This window comes from Ranitomeya imitator, chromosome 1 (genome assembly GCF_032444005.1).
Source record: "Ranitomeya imitator isolate aRanImi1 chromosome 1, aRanImi1.pri, whole genome shotgun sequence".
Classification (NCBI taxonomy): domain Eukaryota; kingdom Metazoa; phylum Chordata; class Amphibia; order Anura; family Dendrobatidae; genus Ranitomeya; species Ranitomeya imitator.
The window spans coordinates 697,103,001-697,120,024 of NC_091282.1; the positions used below are offsets into that span (position 1 = coordinate 697,103,001).

Here is a 17,024-nt window from a genome sequence, read left to right on the forward strand (position 1 = left end):
TTAAAAAATATTTGGACACAAACTAATAATAATAAATGACTGTATAAGAGTAGAATCTTTTCTCTTCTACTTATAATATTGCATCAAGTGTTGTGATTGTCTCTAGACCATCACCTGCGCAAGACAGGTCGGAACAATCCCATTGCGAACAGTGGAATCCATTTCCATCTGGTGTCTTAGTCGACCAACTGATGGAAGCAATACTGGGTGTACAGTGGCATATAAGAGTTTAGGCACGCCTGGTCAAAATTACGGTTATTCTGGACAGTTAAGCAAACTGAAGATGACATGATCTCTCAAAGGCCTAAAGTTGAAGATGACATATTTTCTTTGTATTGTAGGCAAATATAAATTTTATATAAAATATATATAATATTTTGTATTTATTCTTCATCTTTTACATTTTAACAATTGCCAAAAGGAAAATGTGTGGATGCAAAAGTTTGGACATCCTTGGGGATTTGTGTGTTCAGACCAGACAACTTTTTGAACAAGCAATAATCCTAACAGTCTAATATCTGAAACCTTATACAATTATCGTTGGGAAAGGCCCGGTGATGCAAATTTAGCATCTTTATAAAAAACCAAGCCTCCTCTAACCTTGTGCCCAAAAACGGCAGCCATGGGTTCTTCTAAGCAGCTGCCTAGCACTATGAAAATGGTGGAGGCCCACAAAGCATTTTGGTAACAAGTCCTGTGGACTGAAGAGGTTAAAATAGAACTCTATGGCCACAATGATTAAATGTATGTGTGTAGAGAAAAGGGCACAGAATGAGGAAAAGAACATCTCGCCAACCGTTACGTATGGAAGTGGATCAGTCATGCTTTGGGGTTGTGTTGCAGCCAATGGCGCGGGGAACGTTTCACTGCTAGAGGAAAGAATGGATTCAATGAAATTTCAACAAATTTTTGATGCAAACATAACACCATCTGTAAAACATCTGAAGCTGAAAAGAGGGTGGCTTCTACAAATGGATAATGATCCTAAAAACACACGTCAAAATCCTCAATAGACGACCTCCATAGGCGCAAGCTGAAGGTTTTACAATGGCCCTCACAGTCCCTTGATCTGAACATCATTGAAAATCTGTGGCTAGACCTCAGAATAGCAATGTATGCAAGCAGTCCCAGGAATCTCGCAGAACTGGAAGAATTTTCCAAGGAAGAATGGATGAAAATCCCTCAAACAAGAATTGAAATACTTTGCTGGCTACAAAAAGTGTTTACAAGCCGTGATACTTGCAAAAGGTAGTGCTACTAGGTACTAACAATGCAGGGTGCCCATACTTTTGCATCTGCCCATTTTCCTTTTATATATCCTAAATACAAAGGAAATGTCCTCTTAGAGATCATTTCATCTGCAACTTTAACTGTTCACAATAACTAATTTTGACCAGGGGTGCCCGAATTCTTACTTGCCACTGTATGTGCAGGGAGACTAGTAGGTCATTTCAACGTGAACCTATTGCCTTGTAGTATTGTCTATCAGCACTTGGTGTAGGCAGAAATCTGCCAGCATAAAAGTGCTTTCTTTATCACTTCATTGGGGGACACAGGTAACCATGAGTGTATGCTGCTGTCGCTAGGAAGCTGACACTACGCAAAAAAACATGGCTCCTCCTCAGCAGTATACACCCACTGACAGGCACCACGTACCTCAGTTTAAGCTTAGTGTCTGTAGGAGGCGGACCTGTATCTGATCCCAGATCTGCAGTTTTCCTTTTCAGGTCACCTGTTGTGTTTTATTAACCTTTTTTCCTTTTGTCTTTCAGGTTGTTTTTCATCTTCAGGGTAACGGGGGGTAATTTCTCACCCTGTTTTCCCACACTTATGCAACCGAGAGAGCAGTGTGGTGTCACCCACATCGCCCACTCGGACCCGCAAGGCAGGACCTATTCCCCTGTCACCCTCACGGGTGTTTAGGGTGATTCCCAGTGGCCGGTCCTAGCCTTTTCCCCACACCACCCCTCTCCTCGGAGAGGGATGGGAGGAAGACAGTGGTCACCAGCGGTGGCCTTCCCCCTTCTTGTAAGGGGTTCACGCAGTCTTCTGCACTGTCTGGAGACATTGCATAAAGGAGGAGTTCCCATACCAGGGACCCCCATCCACTCGGGGTCTCCTGATAACATCCTCATCGATGAAGTGGACCGGGACTCACCTTGCAGGTATGTATGATCCCCTCCCCATAACGCGACCAGTCCAGGTAGCATCACTGGTTATGGGGCAGGGCGGTTATAATTCTGTATAGCCCTGCATAGTGGCGGACATTTTTTCCTTGCCAGCCTTACTCAGTGGTCCACTCCCCCCCCCCCCCCCCCCTTCTTCCTGGCCGCGCCTTCTCCCGGCTTCGTCTGGCCACTCACCACTGTACTTTTGAATTGTGTGCTCTTTTCAGCCCAATAGTAGGGCTTGCCTTTGCTTCCCTCCTGCAGGCTTGGCCACGCCTCCGGTGCGCTTTTGCTCCAATCAGCTTCCTCTCCCTGCCGGTACACTCCGCCAGCAATTCGGCCCATCGGAGGGGTACTTTCACTTCCCTCACAAGCTGGCATCTTGGCAATGCTACGTTCCAGCTTGTGCCTCAACAAAAAGGATAGTATCTGCTTATCGGAGCCTCTCCACACCTGCTACAGTGGGGACACAGGCAGCTACACAGTGACTGCTGATCATCGCTGATATCGGGGAGGCTCTACCCTCTCTTCCGCCGCCTTTTTTTTTTTTTTTTTCTATTTCCCAAATAGCCCTTCCCAGCAGTATTAGCAAGGCTTGACTTATGCCCAACCCTAGAGAGGCTTCTCGTTGCCTCTCTAAGCTTACTGTGATCCATTACGCTGTGCCCTCTGCAAAAGAAAGTGGTCCTCGGGTCAGCCTTCCCCTTTCTGCTGGTCCTGCAGTCTTTCCACCATGTCGGTCCCACAGGAGCACCCTAACGCCCGGGATGAAAGCGCACCTCTCCCTCCGGAGTGGGTTGTTGCCATGTCACAGTCGGTCTCTGACCTTACAAAGGTATCACAGTCCCTGGTCCAGGTTCTAGAGCGTCTTCCATATTTGTCTGCTGCCACCAGTGCTCCGACGCCTCTCATGGTAATTCGCGCACACCTGACCAAGACCTTCGCAGGGACAGATCGGGTACAAAGCAAAGGAAGCTGGCTCTTTCCAGTTTCTCCTCCAGTTCCCAGGGTCCCTCTGCATCCTCTAGGATGCCCTCCTCTCCCCATGCCCCCTCTTCGGAGGAGGCTTTTGGTTCAGATGTGGATTCCCAGTCTGAGTCTGATACGGGCCAGGTCTCAAAAATGCAGGATATAATCAATATCCCCATCTTGGCAAATACCCAAAGTCTTAACCTAAAGGAAGACGAGGCACCTGCTCAGGAGCACTCAGTTTCCTTCAAACGGATAAACGTCCTTCCAGGACTTTTCGCAATCAAAGGCAATTTGAAGCGATTATGGCTAAACACTGGGAACAACCTGAAAAGTGTTTCCCGGGAAAGAAGCAGCTAGACATTCTTTAGTCCAGACCTCATTGGTAGATGGGCAGAGTCCCCAAATTAGACCCGCCGGTTTCTCGCCTGTCTTCCAATACAGTCTTGTTTCTGCCAGATGGTGCATTTCTTAAGGACGCTACGGATAGGCAGATTGAGTCCTTGGCTAAATCACCCTTTGAAGTGGCTGGCGCTTCCCTCTGTCCCCTCTTTGCCTCCACCTGGGTGGCAAAGTCCATCTCTGCCTGGGCATGGATGCTTCGCTGGGGTTTCCTAGTGGCTCATCCTCTGGATGAGATGGCAGATTTGGCAGACCAGATTGCTCATGCTAGCAAATATCTCGTGACCGCCTCCTTAGATGCGGCCAGTTGTTCCGCCAGGGCAAACAGCAACATCATTGCTATACGCTCCATTCTCTGGTTGAAAGCGTTGAATGCAGATCTGCCCTCAAAAAAGTCTCACTAACCTTGCCTTTCAAGGCTCTAGGCTTTTTGGGTCCAAACTGGATCAGATAATTTCGGATGCTACCGGCGGGAAAAGCACCTCTTCCCCAGTCCAGACCTAAACGTCCTTTCAATAGGAAGAGGTCGCTTCATTTTTATTCCTTTCAGCCCTTTTCTTCAGGGACTTCCTCCCAGCAGGACCGCTCTTCCGCCCAAGGGGAAAGGAAGAAGCCGTCCTTCAAACCCGCACCTCACCGGCAGCCAAATGGTCGCTCCTCCAAGCCCTCTGGGTCCTGCACCAACAGGTTCTCCTCTGTGACGGGTCACCCCCACCTGGGAAACTCTCCGGGGTGGGAGGCTGGCTTCTTCTCTTCCGGGACACATGGTTGTCGGTGGTCGACGACGCCTGGGTCGGAGAGATAGTGACGTCCCCCTTCCCAGGAAGACATTTCTTTGTGTCTCACCCTCCAAGACTCCTGTCTCAGGCCCCAGGGATACTTACTAGTATCTTACCTACTACGCACAGGAGTAATCTTACCCATTCCCCTGAACGAATGGTTTTCAGGGTTCTACTCCAATCTTTTCGTAGTCCCAAAAAGACTGATCCCTCCATCCGATTTTGGACTTCAAGCGTCTCAACCGTTATATTTGGATCTGTCATTTCAGGATGAAGTCCCTACATTCTGTAGTCTCCTCCAAGGAAGCGGGAGAATTTCTTTGCTCTGTGGACATTCAGGATGCTTATCTTCAAATTCTTGTTTGTGTTCAGCATCAGAGATTCCTATGGTTTGTGATCCACGAGGACCACTATCAGTTAACGGCTCTTCCCTTCGGCCTGGTCTCTGCCCCAGAGTATTCATGAAGGTCTTGGCAGAGGTCATTGCCATCCTTCGTTCCAAGGAGGTTCTTGTAATCCCCTACTTTGATGATCTTCTGATCAACGGGCCGTCCCGCCGAGACTGCAACCCGAGTCTTCAGATCTCTTTAGACACTCTGGTCCGTCTCGGCTGAATTGTCAACAGAGAAGTCCTCCCTGACCCCAGCAAAGCACCTGGTGTTTCTGGCCATGAGGTTTGACACTGTCCAAGCCTGTGTCTTCCTTCCAAAGGAAACGTTACTCTCTTCCAGGGGATCTGCATTCTAAAGCGACCAACTCCTCTCCCCTATGGCTCTGCATGAGAGTTCTGGGGAAGATGATTGCTGCCATGGAAGCTGTGCCTTTTGCCCAGTTCAATACCCATCCTCTTCAACTGGACCTCTTATTAGCTTGGGACAAGAGGACCATCTCCCTGGACCGGCCTGTGCTTCGGCCTCTCAAAGTGAGGCAGTCTCTAACCTGGTGGACGCTATCCGCATCAGTTCTACGAGGGAAGTCCTTACTTCCTCTCCGATGGCAGTTCACCACCACCGACGCCAGTCTCTTCGGTTGGGGAGCGGCCTTCCTTCGGCGCACACAGAACAAGGTCGCTGGAATGTCCAAGTAGCCGCTCTCCCCATCAGTCTTCTGGAGGCAATTTTTCTTGCACTTTGCCGCTGGCAGTCCCTCCTCGATGGCCAGCCGGTCTGCATACAATCGGACAACACCACTGCCTTAGCTTACATAAACCATCAAGGAGGGACTCGCATCAATCAGGTGATGGCAGAAGTAACAAGGGGGTGGAAAATTGAGCCGTCGATTTTCTGAGTCGTCAGGGTCTCGCATCGGGCAAGTGGTCTCTCAATCCTGTCGGTTTCAACCAAATAAGCCAGAGATTGGGCACACTCGACGTCAATCTGATGGCGTTTCGGATAAACCACAAGGTTCCTCAGTTCGTAGCCAGGTCCCAGGATCTGCTAGGCATCGGTTGTGATGCACTAGTGAACCCGTGGTCCCAATGCCAGCTACCTTATCTTTTTCGGCCTCTCCCCTTGATTCCGAGAGTCGTGAAAAAGATAAAGGCGGAAGGAATTCCTGTAATCCTGGTAGCTCCAGACTGGCCAGGAAGGGCCTGGTACGCGGAGCTGGTGAACATGCTCATGGACGCTCCCTGGAGGCTTCCAGACCAATCAGATCTTCTCTCACAAGGCCCCCTCTTCCACCAGAGTTCAGTCTGAGTTTTAACGGCATGGACTTTGAGGCCGCAGTCTTGAGGGAGGCTGGTTTTTCCCATTAGGTCATTCAGACCATGATTAGAGCAAGAAAACCATCATCCTCGCATATCTACCACAGATACTGGAAGGCCGTCTTTTGGTGGCGTGAGGACAATTTGGTCTGTCTTTTTCCCTTCCTTCTATCCTGGGGTTTCTACAAGTGGGTCATGATTCTGGCACCTTAAAGGGTCAAGTTTCCGCTCTGTCTATTCTTTTCCAACGAAATCTTGTTTCTCATTCCAAAGTAAAAACCTTTCTTAAAGGAGTCTCCCACCTGGCACCTCCTTATCGTATTCCGATGCATCCATGGGATCTTAATCTTGTCCTTGGCAAAAGTGGAAAGTGGCCTTTTTAGTTGCCATCACGTCCATCAGGAGAGTTTGAGTTAGCGGCATTGTCCTCCCTTCTCCGTTGCTGATTCTTTTTCAGGACAAGGTAGTTCTCAGACACATTCCGTCCTTCCCACCTAAGGTGATCTCCTCATTTCCCATTAATGAAGACCGTGTCCTTCCTTTTCTACGTCCCTCTCTGGTCCATCCCCTGGAGAAGGCTCCAAGGTAAGATAAATCTGAGTCTACCTTTCAAGGACAGGTTCCTTTCGCCACTGTGATATTATTTGTCATCTCTGAAGTTGTCGTAAGGGGCTCCCTGATTCTAAAGGTACCGTCACACTAGACGATATCGCTAGCGATCCGTGACGTTGCAGCGTCCTCGCTAGCGATATCGTCCAGTGTGACAGGCAGCAGCGATCAGGCCCCTGCTGTGCTGTCACTGGTCGGGGAAGAAAGTCCAGAACTTTATTTTGTCGCTGGACTCCCCGTAGACATCGCTGAATCGGCGTGTGTGACACCGATTCAGCGATGTCTTCGCTGGTAACCAGGGTAAACATCAGGTTACTAAGCGCAGGGCCGCACTTAGTAACCCGATGTTTACCCTGGTTACCATCGTTAAAGTAAAAAAAAAAACAAACACTACATACTTACCTATCGCTGTCTGTCCTCGGCGCTCTGCTTCTCTGGTCTGGCTGTGAGCGCCGGGCAGCCGGAAAGCAGAGCGGTGACATCACCGCTGTGCTTTCCGGCCGCTGTGCTCACAGCCAGACCAGAGAAGCAGAGCGCCGAGGACAGACAGCGATAGGTAAGTATGTAGTGTTTGTTTTTTTTTTTACTTTAACGATGGTAACCAGGGTAAACATCGGGTTACTAAGCGCGGCCCTGCGCTTAGTTACCCGATGTTTACCCTGGTTACCGGGGACCTCGGGATCGTTGGTCGCTGGAGAGCTGTCTGTGTGACAGCTCTCCAGCGACCAAACAGCGACGCTGCAGCGACCCGGATCGTTGTCGGTATCGCTGCAGCGTCGCTTAGTGTGATGGTACCTTAAGTCCACGATTGCTCGTTGGATTTATTCAGCAATATTGGAGGCATACCGTGTTCAGGAAAACCAGCCTCCTCCAGGGGTGAAGGCTCACTCCACTCGGGTGGTGGGGTGCTTCCTGGGCAGTTTGGCACCAGACCTCATAAGGCCGCGACCTGGTCATCCTTCCACACTTTCATGAGGTTTTACAGGGTTCATACCCATGCCTCGTCTGATGCAGGCCTGGGAAGGAAGGTGCTGTAAGCGGTGGTTATACACAAGTCTGTTTTCTTTGCATTCTTTGTTTCCCACCCATGGGACTGTTTTGGGACGTCCCATGGTTACCTGTGTCCCCCAATGAAGCGATAAAGAAAGAGGGATTTTTGGTACAACCCATAAAATCTTTCTTGGAGCCTTCATTGGGGGACACAGCACCCTCCCTAACTGGTTGTACCGCTTTTGGGCATATGCGCCTTTATTGTTGGGTTGGTACATACAGTTATATGAAAAAGTTTGGGCACCCCTATTAATCTTAAGCTTAATGTTTTATAAAAATTTATTTTTTTTGCAACAGCTATTTCAGTTTCATATATCTAATAACTGTTGGACACAGTAATGTTTCTGCCTTGAAATGAGGTTTATTTGTACTAACAGAAAATGTGCAATCTGCATTCAAACAAAATTTGACAGGTGCATAAGTATGGGCACCCCACCAGAAAAGTGACATTAATATTTAGTAGATCCTCCTTTTGCAAAAATAACAGCCTCTAGTCGCTTCCTGTAGCTTTTAATGAGTTCCTGATCCTGGATGAAGGTATTTTTGACCATTCCGCTTTACAAAACAATTCCAGTTCAGTTAAGTTTGATGGTCGCCGAGCATGGACAGCCCTCTTCAAATGATCCCACAGATGTTCAATGATATTCAGGTCTGCGGACTGGGATGGCCATTCCAGAACAGTGTAATTGTTCCTCTGCATGAATGCCTGAGTAGATTTGGAGCGGTGTTTTGAATCATTGTCTTGCTGAAAGATCCATCCCCTGTGTAACTTCAACTTTGTCACTGATTCATGAACATTATTGTCAAGAATCTGCTGATACTGAGAGGAATCCATGCGTCCCTCAACTTTAACAAGATTCCCGGTGCCGGCATTGGCCACACAGCCCCAAAGCATGATGGAACCTCCACCAAATTTTACTGTGGGTAGCAAGTGTTTTTCTTGGAATGCTGTTTTTTTTGGCCGCCATGCATAACGCCTTTTTGTATGACCAAACAACTCAATCTTGGTTTCATCAGTCCACAGGACCTTCTTCCAAAATGAAATTGGCTTCTCCAAATGTACTTTTGCATACCTCAGCCGACTCTTTGTGGCGTGCTTGCAGAAACTGCTTCTTTCGCATCACTCTCCCATACAGCTTTTCCTTGTGCAAAGTGCGTTGTATAGTTGACCGATGCACAGTGACACCATCTGCAGCAAGTTGATGCTGCAGCTCTCTGGAGGTGGTCTGAGGATTGTCCTTGACTGATCTCACCATTCTTCTTCTTCTGCCTTTCTGATGTTTTTCTTGGCCTGCCACTTCTGGCCTTAACAAGAACTGTACCTGTGTTCTTCCATTTCCTTACGATGTTCCTCACAGTGGAAATTGACAGGTTAAATCTCTGAGACAGCTTTTTGTATCCTTCCCCTGAACAACTATGTTGAATAATCTTTGTTTTCAGATCATTAGACAGTTATTTTGCGGAGCCAATGATGCCACTCTTCAGAGGAGATTCAAACAGTAGAACAACTTGCAAGTAGCTGTTCTCATGATTGCATACACCTGGCTATGAAGTTCAAAGCTCAATGAGATTAGAAAACACAAAAAAGTGCTTTAATAAGTCAGTAAAAAGTAGGTAGGAGTATTTAAAACAAGAAAATAAGGGTGCCCATACTTATGCACCTGTCAAATTTTGTCTGAATGCAGATTGCACATTTTCTGTTAATACAATAAACCTTATTTCAAGGCAGAAACATTACTGTGTCCAAACTTTTTCATATAACTGTATGTTGAGTTTAGTTGCTTCTCCTACTGCTTTAACACTAACTGAGGTACTTGGTGCCTGTCAGTGGGTGTATACTGCTGAGGAGGAACTATTTTGCTTTTTTGCCTAGTGTCAGCATCCTAGCCACTGCATCATACACCCATGGTTACCTGTGTCCCCCAATGAAGGCTCCAAGAAAGAGATTTTACGATGAGTACCAAAAATTCCTCTTATGCTCTGTGAATTTATACATACACACCCATATAGCAACTTATATAGATATCATGTGACCTTTTTAAAGGGTCTGTCCACTGCACAATCCATTTATCAATCTGACAATAAATTGATATTCCTATATACGTAAGCTGGGTGAAGTCGCCCAGAACCAAGTTTTGGCATAACCCGTAGTTTTAATTTTTATTTCATAAACCTGTTGTACACAAGAAAACTAGAAACTTTGTAATGTATCTTTATCAGAGAAATCTGTTTTTCTCCTCTCCAGACTGACCTTTCACTCTCAATTCACAGCTAAAATCTGTATTTAGTAAAAGTTTTACCGTTTGCTAAGATAGATGGCAGTTGGCACTTTTAAAAAATTTTGAACAGGGAGTAGCTAGATGCCAACACTGACACTCTGCTGCAAGTTCTCCTGAAACGGTTAGATTTTCATAGAACCTTATAAACACCAACGATTCCCTCCTATCTCAGAAATTGTACAGTATGAAGTCACTGAATACAGATTTTACTCTTGACTAGAGAATGAAAGATCAGTCCAGGTGGAGAAAAAAGCAGATTTCTATAAAAAGATATATTACAAAGTTTCTTATTTGTGCATATACTATTGAGTTATTAAATATTAATACTGCTTATGCTTTAATTTACTTTCTATAAATCAATAGTATATGTGAAAATATAGAAAAGTTTTATGTTGTAGAAATCCTGCTTATTTCTCCTGGTGAATTCATCATTCATTCTCAATTCTACGTTCACCGGTAAAATCTGTCTAAAGTGATGACCGATTTCCCTATGTTTGAGGGAGATTGACAGTTGGTGCTCATAAAGTTCTATGGAGAACTGTAAGTGTCATTTCAGGAGAGCTAGTTGTTGAATGTCTTTAGCGCCACTCTCTCCATAGAATCTGGTAAGCACCAACTGTCCTTCTATCTTTGTGAAGAGAGAAACTGTTTTCACTGAATCCAGACTTTACCTGTGAATTTGGAGTGAAAGATCAGTCCAGGAGGAGAAAGAAGCAGATTTATCTGTGTCATAGTAAAACTTGAAATATGACTGCGGAATTTGGCAATGATGCTTGTGACCACTCTCAAGTTTTGTTTTTGTTTTTTTTAAAGTAGGTGCCACCCCTGAGTTTGGTGTATAAATACTGAACAATATGTCGCCTTGTGGACGAGACCTAAATCTGTCTCATTTTTTGTATTTAGCAGTTGATCCTGAACCAAAACCCAAACCTGTGTTACCAATTCCTACCACATCTGCCACAGTGACACTGACTCCGGCTCCAGCCGTGCCGGCTTCCCCAACATCTGAGCTTTACGTGCTCCAGGAAAGCAAAGATGGCAGCAACCCTCACATGATCCCACGCAGACATGCACCTGTGGAGCAACTGGCAAGACAAGGCTCTTTCAGGGGATTTCCTGCACTCAGCCAAAAGATGTCCCCTTTTAAACGGCAGCTTTCTCTGAGAATTAATGAACTGCCATCCACTGTGCAGAGGAAATCTGATTTCCAGATTGTTAACCCAGGTAAGACAGAGAAGCGGGAATGCGTCTCCTTACAGTAAGGAAATTCTGTATTTTACAATGCAGTTAGAAATGGTCCGTGCCAGCATTTCCAGAATGGTTTGTAGTATTAATCAAGGCAGTGGACAATAGGTAAGAAAAACATATATTACAGGGATTTTTGGCAGTAATATGCGCAGGAAGATGCCCCTCTCCTCCAATTACTTATTATTGTGATTGTCAGTGCCCACAAGCCCCTGGAATATGGGGACAGTGGGTGGGCAGAGAAAGCAACCCTATGTGAACACATTAGCATGGCACATTGGGGTTTAGCAATAGCATGATGACTCATAATGTGGCGGTGCGACTGTGACACATAATGCTACATCACGGCTGTGGGGAATTGCTTAAACCCAGGAACGTTGCACCTTATCAGTATATATACCTTTGGATGAGTGTGTCGACCAAGAGGGCAGCAAAAACCACTGCCATCATAGAGAAAAAAAAAAGTTCTGTCCTTGCCTAATGCCTAGTGTCAAATTCAGCCTTGCCACCTTCTATGTATCATTTTTTTTTTTTTACACAATTAAAATAAATATATATGGGATTACTGAAGAAAAAAAATAACATTTAGACATCAAGATCTTCCTTGATATATATAATTTGGGATGCCATTGCTGACATTAGGGCAAAAGAGTGACCAATTGCACAGGACCTCCAGCAAGCGATGTGCCTCTAATAGCGTCAGACTACGCAGCTGCTACAAGTCTCGTGAGTTGGGGAGGCGTTTGCTCCTGTCAACCTGCCCCCCTGCAACAGGCATAACACTTTCAACTGTATCTGCATCCAGGATGCCAATAAAGCTGAAAACAATTGAGGAGGGACGCGGTCTGCTCTCTCCCCCATCATTCTACCTTCTGCGTCTAATGTCTCAGCTAGCAGGTGCAATATCACTTCATCGCGCCATGCTATTCCTGGCAGTGGAGCTGCTGAAGAGACTCGCTGTGGAGACTTGAGCAGCAGGGGAACAGGGAGAGGTGAGTACATTGTGGTGGTCATAATACTATGGACTATGGGGAGTGCATTTTGCTCTATGGGGGCTGCATTGTACTATATGGGGGCTGCATTGTACTATATGGGGGCTGCATTGTACTATATGGGGGCTGCATTGTACTATATGGGGGCTGCATTGTACTATATGGGGGCTGCATTGTACTATATGGGGGCTGCATTATACTATATGGGGGCTGCATTATACTATATGGGGGCTGCATTATACTATATGGGGGCTGCATTATACGATATGGGGGCTGCATTATACTATATGGGGGCTGCATTATACTATATGGGGGCTGCATTATACTATATGGAGGACTATGGGGGCTGCATTGTACTATATTGGAGGACTGCTGGCTGCATTATATTATACGGAAGACTATGAGGTGTACAGTACATTATACAAATTAAAACCCAGAACCTTACTCCAGTTGTGGGAAAAATGACAGTTATGTTTGCCAGAATAAGGCAGCACAAAAAAGGTGTTATGTTTGTTTTTGTTTTTTTATATTAATGTAAAATAATAACTATCAATTCCATGTTCCCTTAATGCGGTTGTAATGCTTAGAATATTAAGAATATGTCATTCATTTCAGACTGGAAATCACACCCACTATTATATGCACATTCACGTAACTCAGTTATAATAAAACAAGCACCTTCTGCCACATTATACATGCAATCATATGCATGCACATATGAAATAAACATAACACGCATGTACACTGACATTTTTGCTCTGCGCTTGTTCGCATGACTGTTCATTTGTTCATTCCTTTCTAGTATTAACACCAGAACTTAAATTTTATGCAAATGTTCTGTATGAAGTATTGCTTTTTTACGAGGTAGTCTGTAGATTTGTATTTTTTTAATGGGAAAACTGCCTGGAAATATTAAATGGGGGTTAACAATCAAAAACAAATATTGATAAAATCTTTAAATGATAAATTATTTAAGTTACTGATATAGTTTCTATATCCATGTGGGGTCGCTGCTGCCTTCAGTACTGTGCTGGGCACAAGAACGTTTCTTTTGAACATGTGGAGGGGAACAGTATATGAAAGTCGTCATTGACTGTGTTCATTATTTCTGTCGTAGCCGCTACCCAGATGGGGAAGGGGGCTGGTTTAGCTATTTCTCACTTTTTGTGGTTACCATTTTCTATTGTAGTTGCTGAGATGGAGGGAGAAACTGACAGCATTAGCGCCTTATGCTCCCAGATTACCAACACTTTCAGTGGGCCTCCTGAAGACCCCTTCATGTCTGCGCCTATGACCAAGCCCACCACACCACAGTCTCCGCCATTTGAAGGTCTGTCACTGGATCTACTTTGCATGTACTATGGCTGTCTATTGATACGTTATTGGCTTCTGTGTTAATAACATAATTAACTGTCTGAGCATACTACTAACCTTACCCAGCTGGAGCATAACACTTTACTTATCTACTTTGTTGTTTACATTAATGGGAATCCTTCACTAGTTTTCTGTTTTCTATCCACTGAAGCTCTGCTAGTCTTCTCAGTGATGAGCTCTCATCTCTGCCATTGATTGACAGCTATCTGCTTCACTTGTGCTTAAACAGAAAGTTACCAACCAATGGTGGTGAGTGGGAAGCTTATGAATATGGAGGACTTCATGGCAGGAGCTTATCATTGAGAAGACTAGCAGAGCTGCAGCATATGAATCAGTGTTTTATAAGAAATACAGCAAGAGCCTGAGTAAGTGACAATGCCCTGGAATCTGGGTCTCTGCAGTGACTTTTAATATTCCTGATCCTTCTCTTCTGACATCTGTCAAGAGAATAGTTGGCCATATAGATTATATGGTTGGGCGGTCCCACCATAATTTTATTATAATCCTTTTAACCTGTCAATCTATGTAAAAGTTTCTGCTTTGCGCATGTCCTTGCATGAACTAATGTTTTCATTGTCCTGTTTCAGTGAATGGCACTGCCTCTGCCTTTACAATGCCTGCTGCTAAGCCTGCACAAGTCTCTATGGCTCCCGCAGCGGCACCTGTCCGTGAGACCAATCCCTGGGCAAATGCTCCTACAGCATCTGTCCAACAAGTTGCTAGCACTGGAGCACCGCCTGTGGCCACTGTTGTTGGTAAGGCAGCATTAGATGGAAGGTCCTGCATTGGCACTCTCATATGGCTGTATAATATTAGTTAAACCCAAGAAGAGTTTTTCAGCTGGGATCCCTTTCCGTGACTAATAATATATAATATATTCAGAAAAAACATGAAGCCATCTGTATAGCAGACTGCAAATACCTGCTAAACCAGTCTGATCTCCCTGTGCATTGGCTCTATATGTGAAATGCCACTGATTTTCTCATTACTGAGATGAGTTGGTGCTCATAAAGTTCAATGGAGACCTGTAACTACAGTATCTTTTTAAAGGGCCACTGTCACCCCCCTCCAGCCGTTATAAACTAAAAGAGCCACCTTGTGCAGCAGTAATGCTGCATTCTAACAAGGTGGCTCTTTTAGTTTTTTGTTCATGTATTCCCAAAATAAAGCGCTTTGAAACTTATCTAAAATACCGTATATACTCGAGTATAAGCCGAGATTTTCAGCCCAAATTTTTGGGCTGAAAGTGCCCCTCTCGGCTTATACTCGAGTCACGGTGGGTGGCAGGGTCGGCGGGTGAGGGGAGAGGGTGCTGAGGCATTCTCACCTAGTCCCGGCGCTCCTGACGCTGTCCCTGCCTGTCTCCGGGTGCTGCAGTTCTTCCCCTCTTCAGATTTCACGTGGGACCGCTCATTAAACTCATGAATATGGACTCCACTCCCATAGGGGTGGAGCCACATATTCATTCCTCTGAGCGGTGCCAGTGACCGCTGATAGAGGAAGAGGCTGCGGCACCCGGAGACAGTGTGACAGGCAGGGGCAGCGTCAGGAGCGCCGGGACTAGGTGAGTATTTTATATTCACCTGTCCCCGTTCCAGCCGCCGGGCGCCGCTCCATCTTCCCGGCGTCTCTGCGCTCTGACTGTTCAGGTCAGAGGGCGCGATGACGCATATAGTGTGCGCGGCGCCCTCTGCCTGATCAGTCAGTGCGGAGAGACGCCGAGACCGGACGCCGGAGCGAGACGCCGGGAGTTGCAATCAAGAGAGGTGAGTATGGCTTTTTTTTTTTTTTAAATTATTATTGCAGCAGCAGCAATGGCACAGATTTATATGGAGCATCTATGGGGCAAAAATGAACGGTGCAGAGCACTATATAGCACAGCTATGGGGCATTAATGAATGGTGCAGAGCACTATATAGCACAGCTATGGGGCATTAATGAATGGTGCAGAGCACTATATGGCACAGCTATGGGGCATTAATGAATGGTGCAGAGCACTATATGGCACAGCTATGGGACAATAATGAACGGTGCAGAGCACTATATGGCACAGCTATGGGGCAATAATGAACGGTGCAGAGCACTATATGGCACAGCTATGGGGCATTAATGAATGGTGCAGAGCACTATATGGCACAGCTATGGGGCAAAAATGAACGGTGCAGAGCACTATATGGCAGTTATGGGGCAAAAATGAACGGTGCAGAGCACTATATGGCACAGGTATGGGGCAAGAATGAACGGTGCAAAGCACTATATGGCACAGCTATGGGGCGATAATGAACGGTGCAGAGCACTATATGGCACAGCTATGGGGCGATAATGAACGGTGCAGAGCACTATATGGCACAGCTATGGGACAAAAATGAACGGTGCAGAGCACTATATGGCACAGCTATGGGACAAAAATGAACGGTATGGAGCATCTATTTTTATTTTTGAAATTTACCGGTAGCTGCTGCATTTTCCACCCTAGGCTTATACTCGAGTCATTAAGTTTTCCCAGTTTTTTGTGGCAAAATTAGGGGGGTCGGCGTATACTCGGGTCGGCTTATACTCGAGTATATACGGTACCCATCTTTCGCCAGGGAGGCGGGTCCTCACTCCCCAGCTTGAACCGCTACTCTGCCGTCACTCACATCTTCAGGGGCTTTCGGCGCCGCCCCCTCCTCCTCCTAGCAATCGCCGGTAAAGAATTGCTAGGAGGAGGCACGATCAGCTGAATATACAGACGCTGAAAGGCGGGGGACCTGAGTGACAGGCTGACACACGCAGTGCGCATGCCCAGGAATCCTAGCCCCGCACTGTGCATAATGCATAACACACTGCGGGGCTGGGATTCCCAAGGTGGGTGGCCGCACTGCCCGCTCAGGCGCAGTCTGCAAGCCTGGCTGGGACGTGAGACGGCCAGAGCTTACTGCGCCTGCCCCACACAGTTGTACACAGCGCAGGCGCCGGTTTTGAAGCTAAAACAGCGTGGAGGGGGCGGTGCCGAAAGCCCCTGAAAGCTGGGGAGTGAGGACCCGCCTCCCTGGCGAAAGATAGGTATTTTAGATAAGTTTCAAAGCGCTTTATTTTGGGAATACATGAACAAAAAAACTAAAAGAGCCACCTTGTTAGAATGCAGCATTACTGCTGCACAAGGTGGCTCTTTTAGTTTATAACGGCTGGAGGGGGGTGACAGTGGCCCTTTAAGGAGAGTTTGCAGTAGAATGTCTCTGCCTCTAGCTCCTCCCCTCTCCATAGAATCTTATAAGCACCAACTATTATCTCCAATATCCGTAATGGGAAGGTCTGTCATCACTGAATACAGATTTTACCAATGAATAGAGTGAAAGATCAGTCCTGGAGGGGAAAAAAAGCAGATTTCTCTGATAAGATGTATTACAAAGTTGCTTCTTTTCACGTGTACTAATTATTTTCCCCTCTGTCAAATTTAAATCAAAGTAGGG

At 46.1% G+C, this 17,024-nt stretch overlaps 1 protein-coding gene across 12 annotated transcripts in view; it reads left to right on the forward strand.

Moving 5' to 3' along the window:
- Nucleotides 1-17,024, forward strand: part of NUMB (NUMB endocytic adaptor protein) — a 152,276-nt gene that overhangs the window by 133,213 nt on the left and 2,039 nt on the right. For 8 of the 12 annotated variants that reach the window (XM_069730943.1, XM_069731004.1, XM_069730979.1 and 5 more), the window contains 3 exons: nucleotides 10,865-11,185; nucleotides 13,388-13,528; nucleotides 14,160-14,327. In XM_069730943.1, coding sequence (XP_069587044.1) covers nucleotides 10,865-11,185; nucleotides 13,388-13,528; nucleotides 14,160-14,327 — 630 coding nt within the window. The remainder of the gene's footprint in view (nucleotides 1-10,864; nucleotides 11,186-13,387; nucleotides 13,529-14,159; nucleotides 14,328-17,024) is intronic. The other 4 variants (XM_069730994.1, XM_069731020.1, XM_069731030.1 and 1 more) reach the window with 2 other exon arrangements.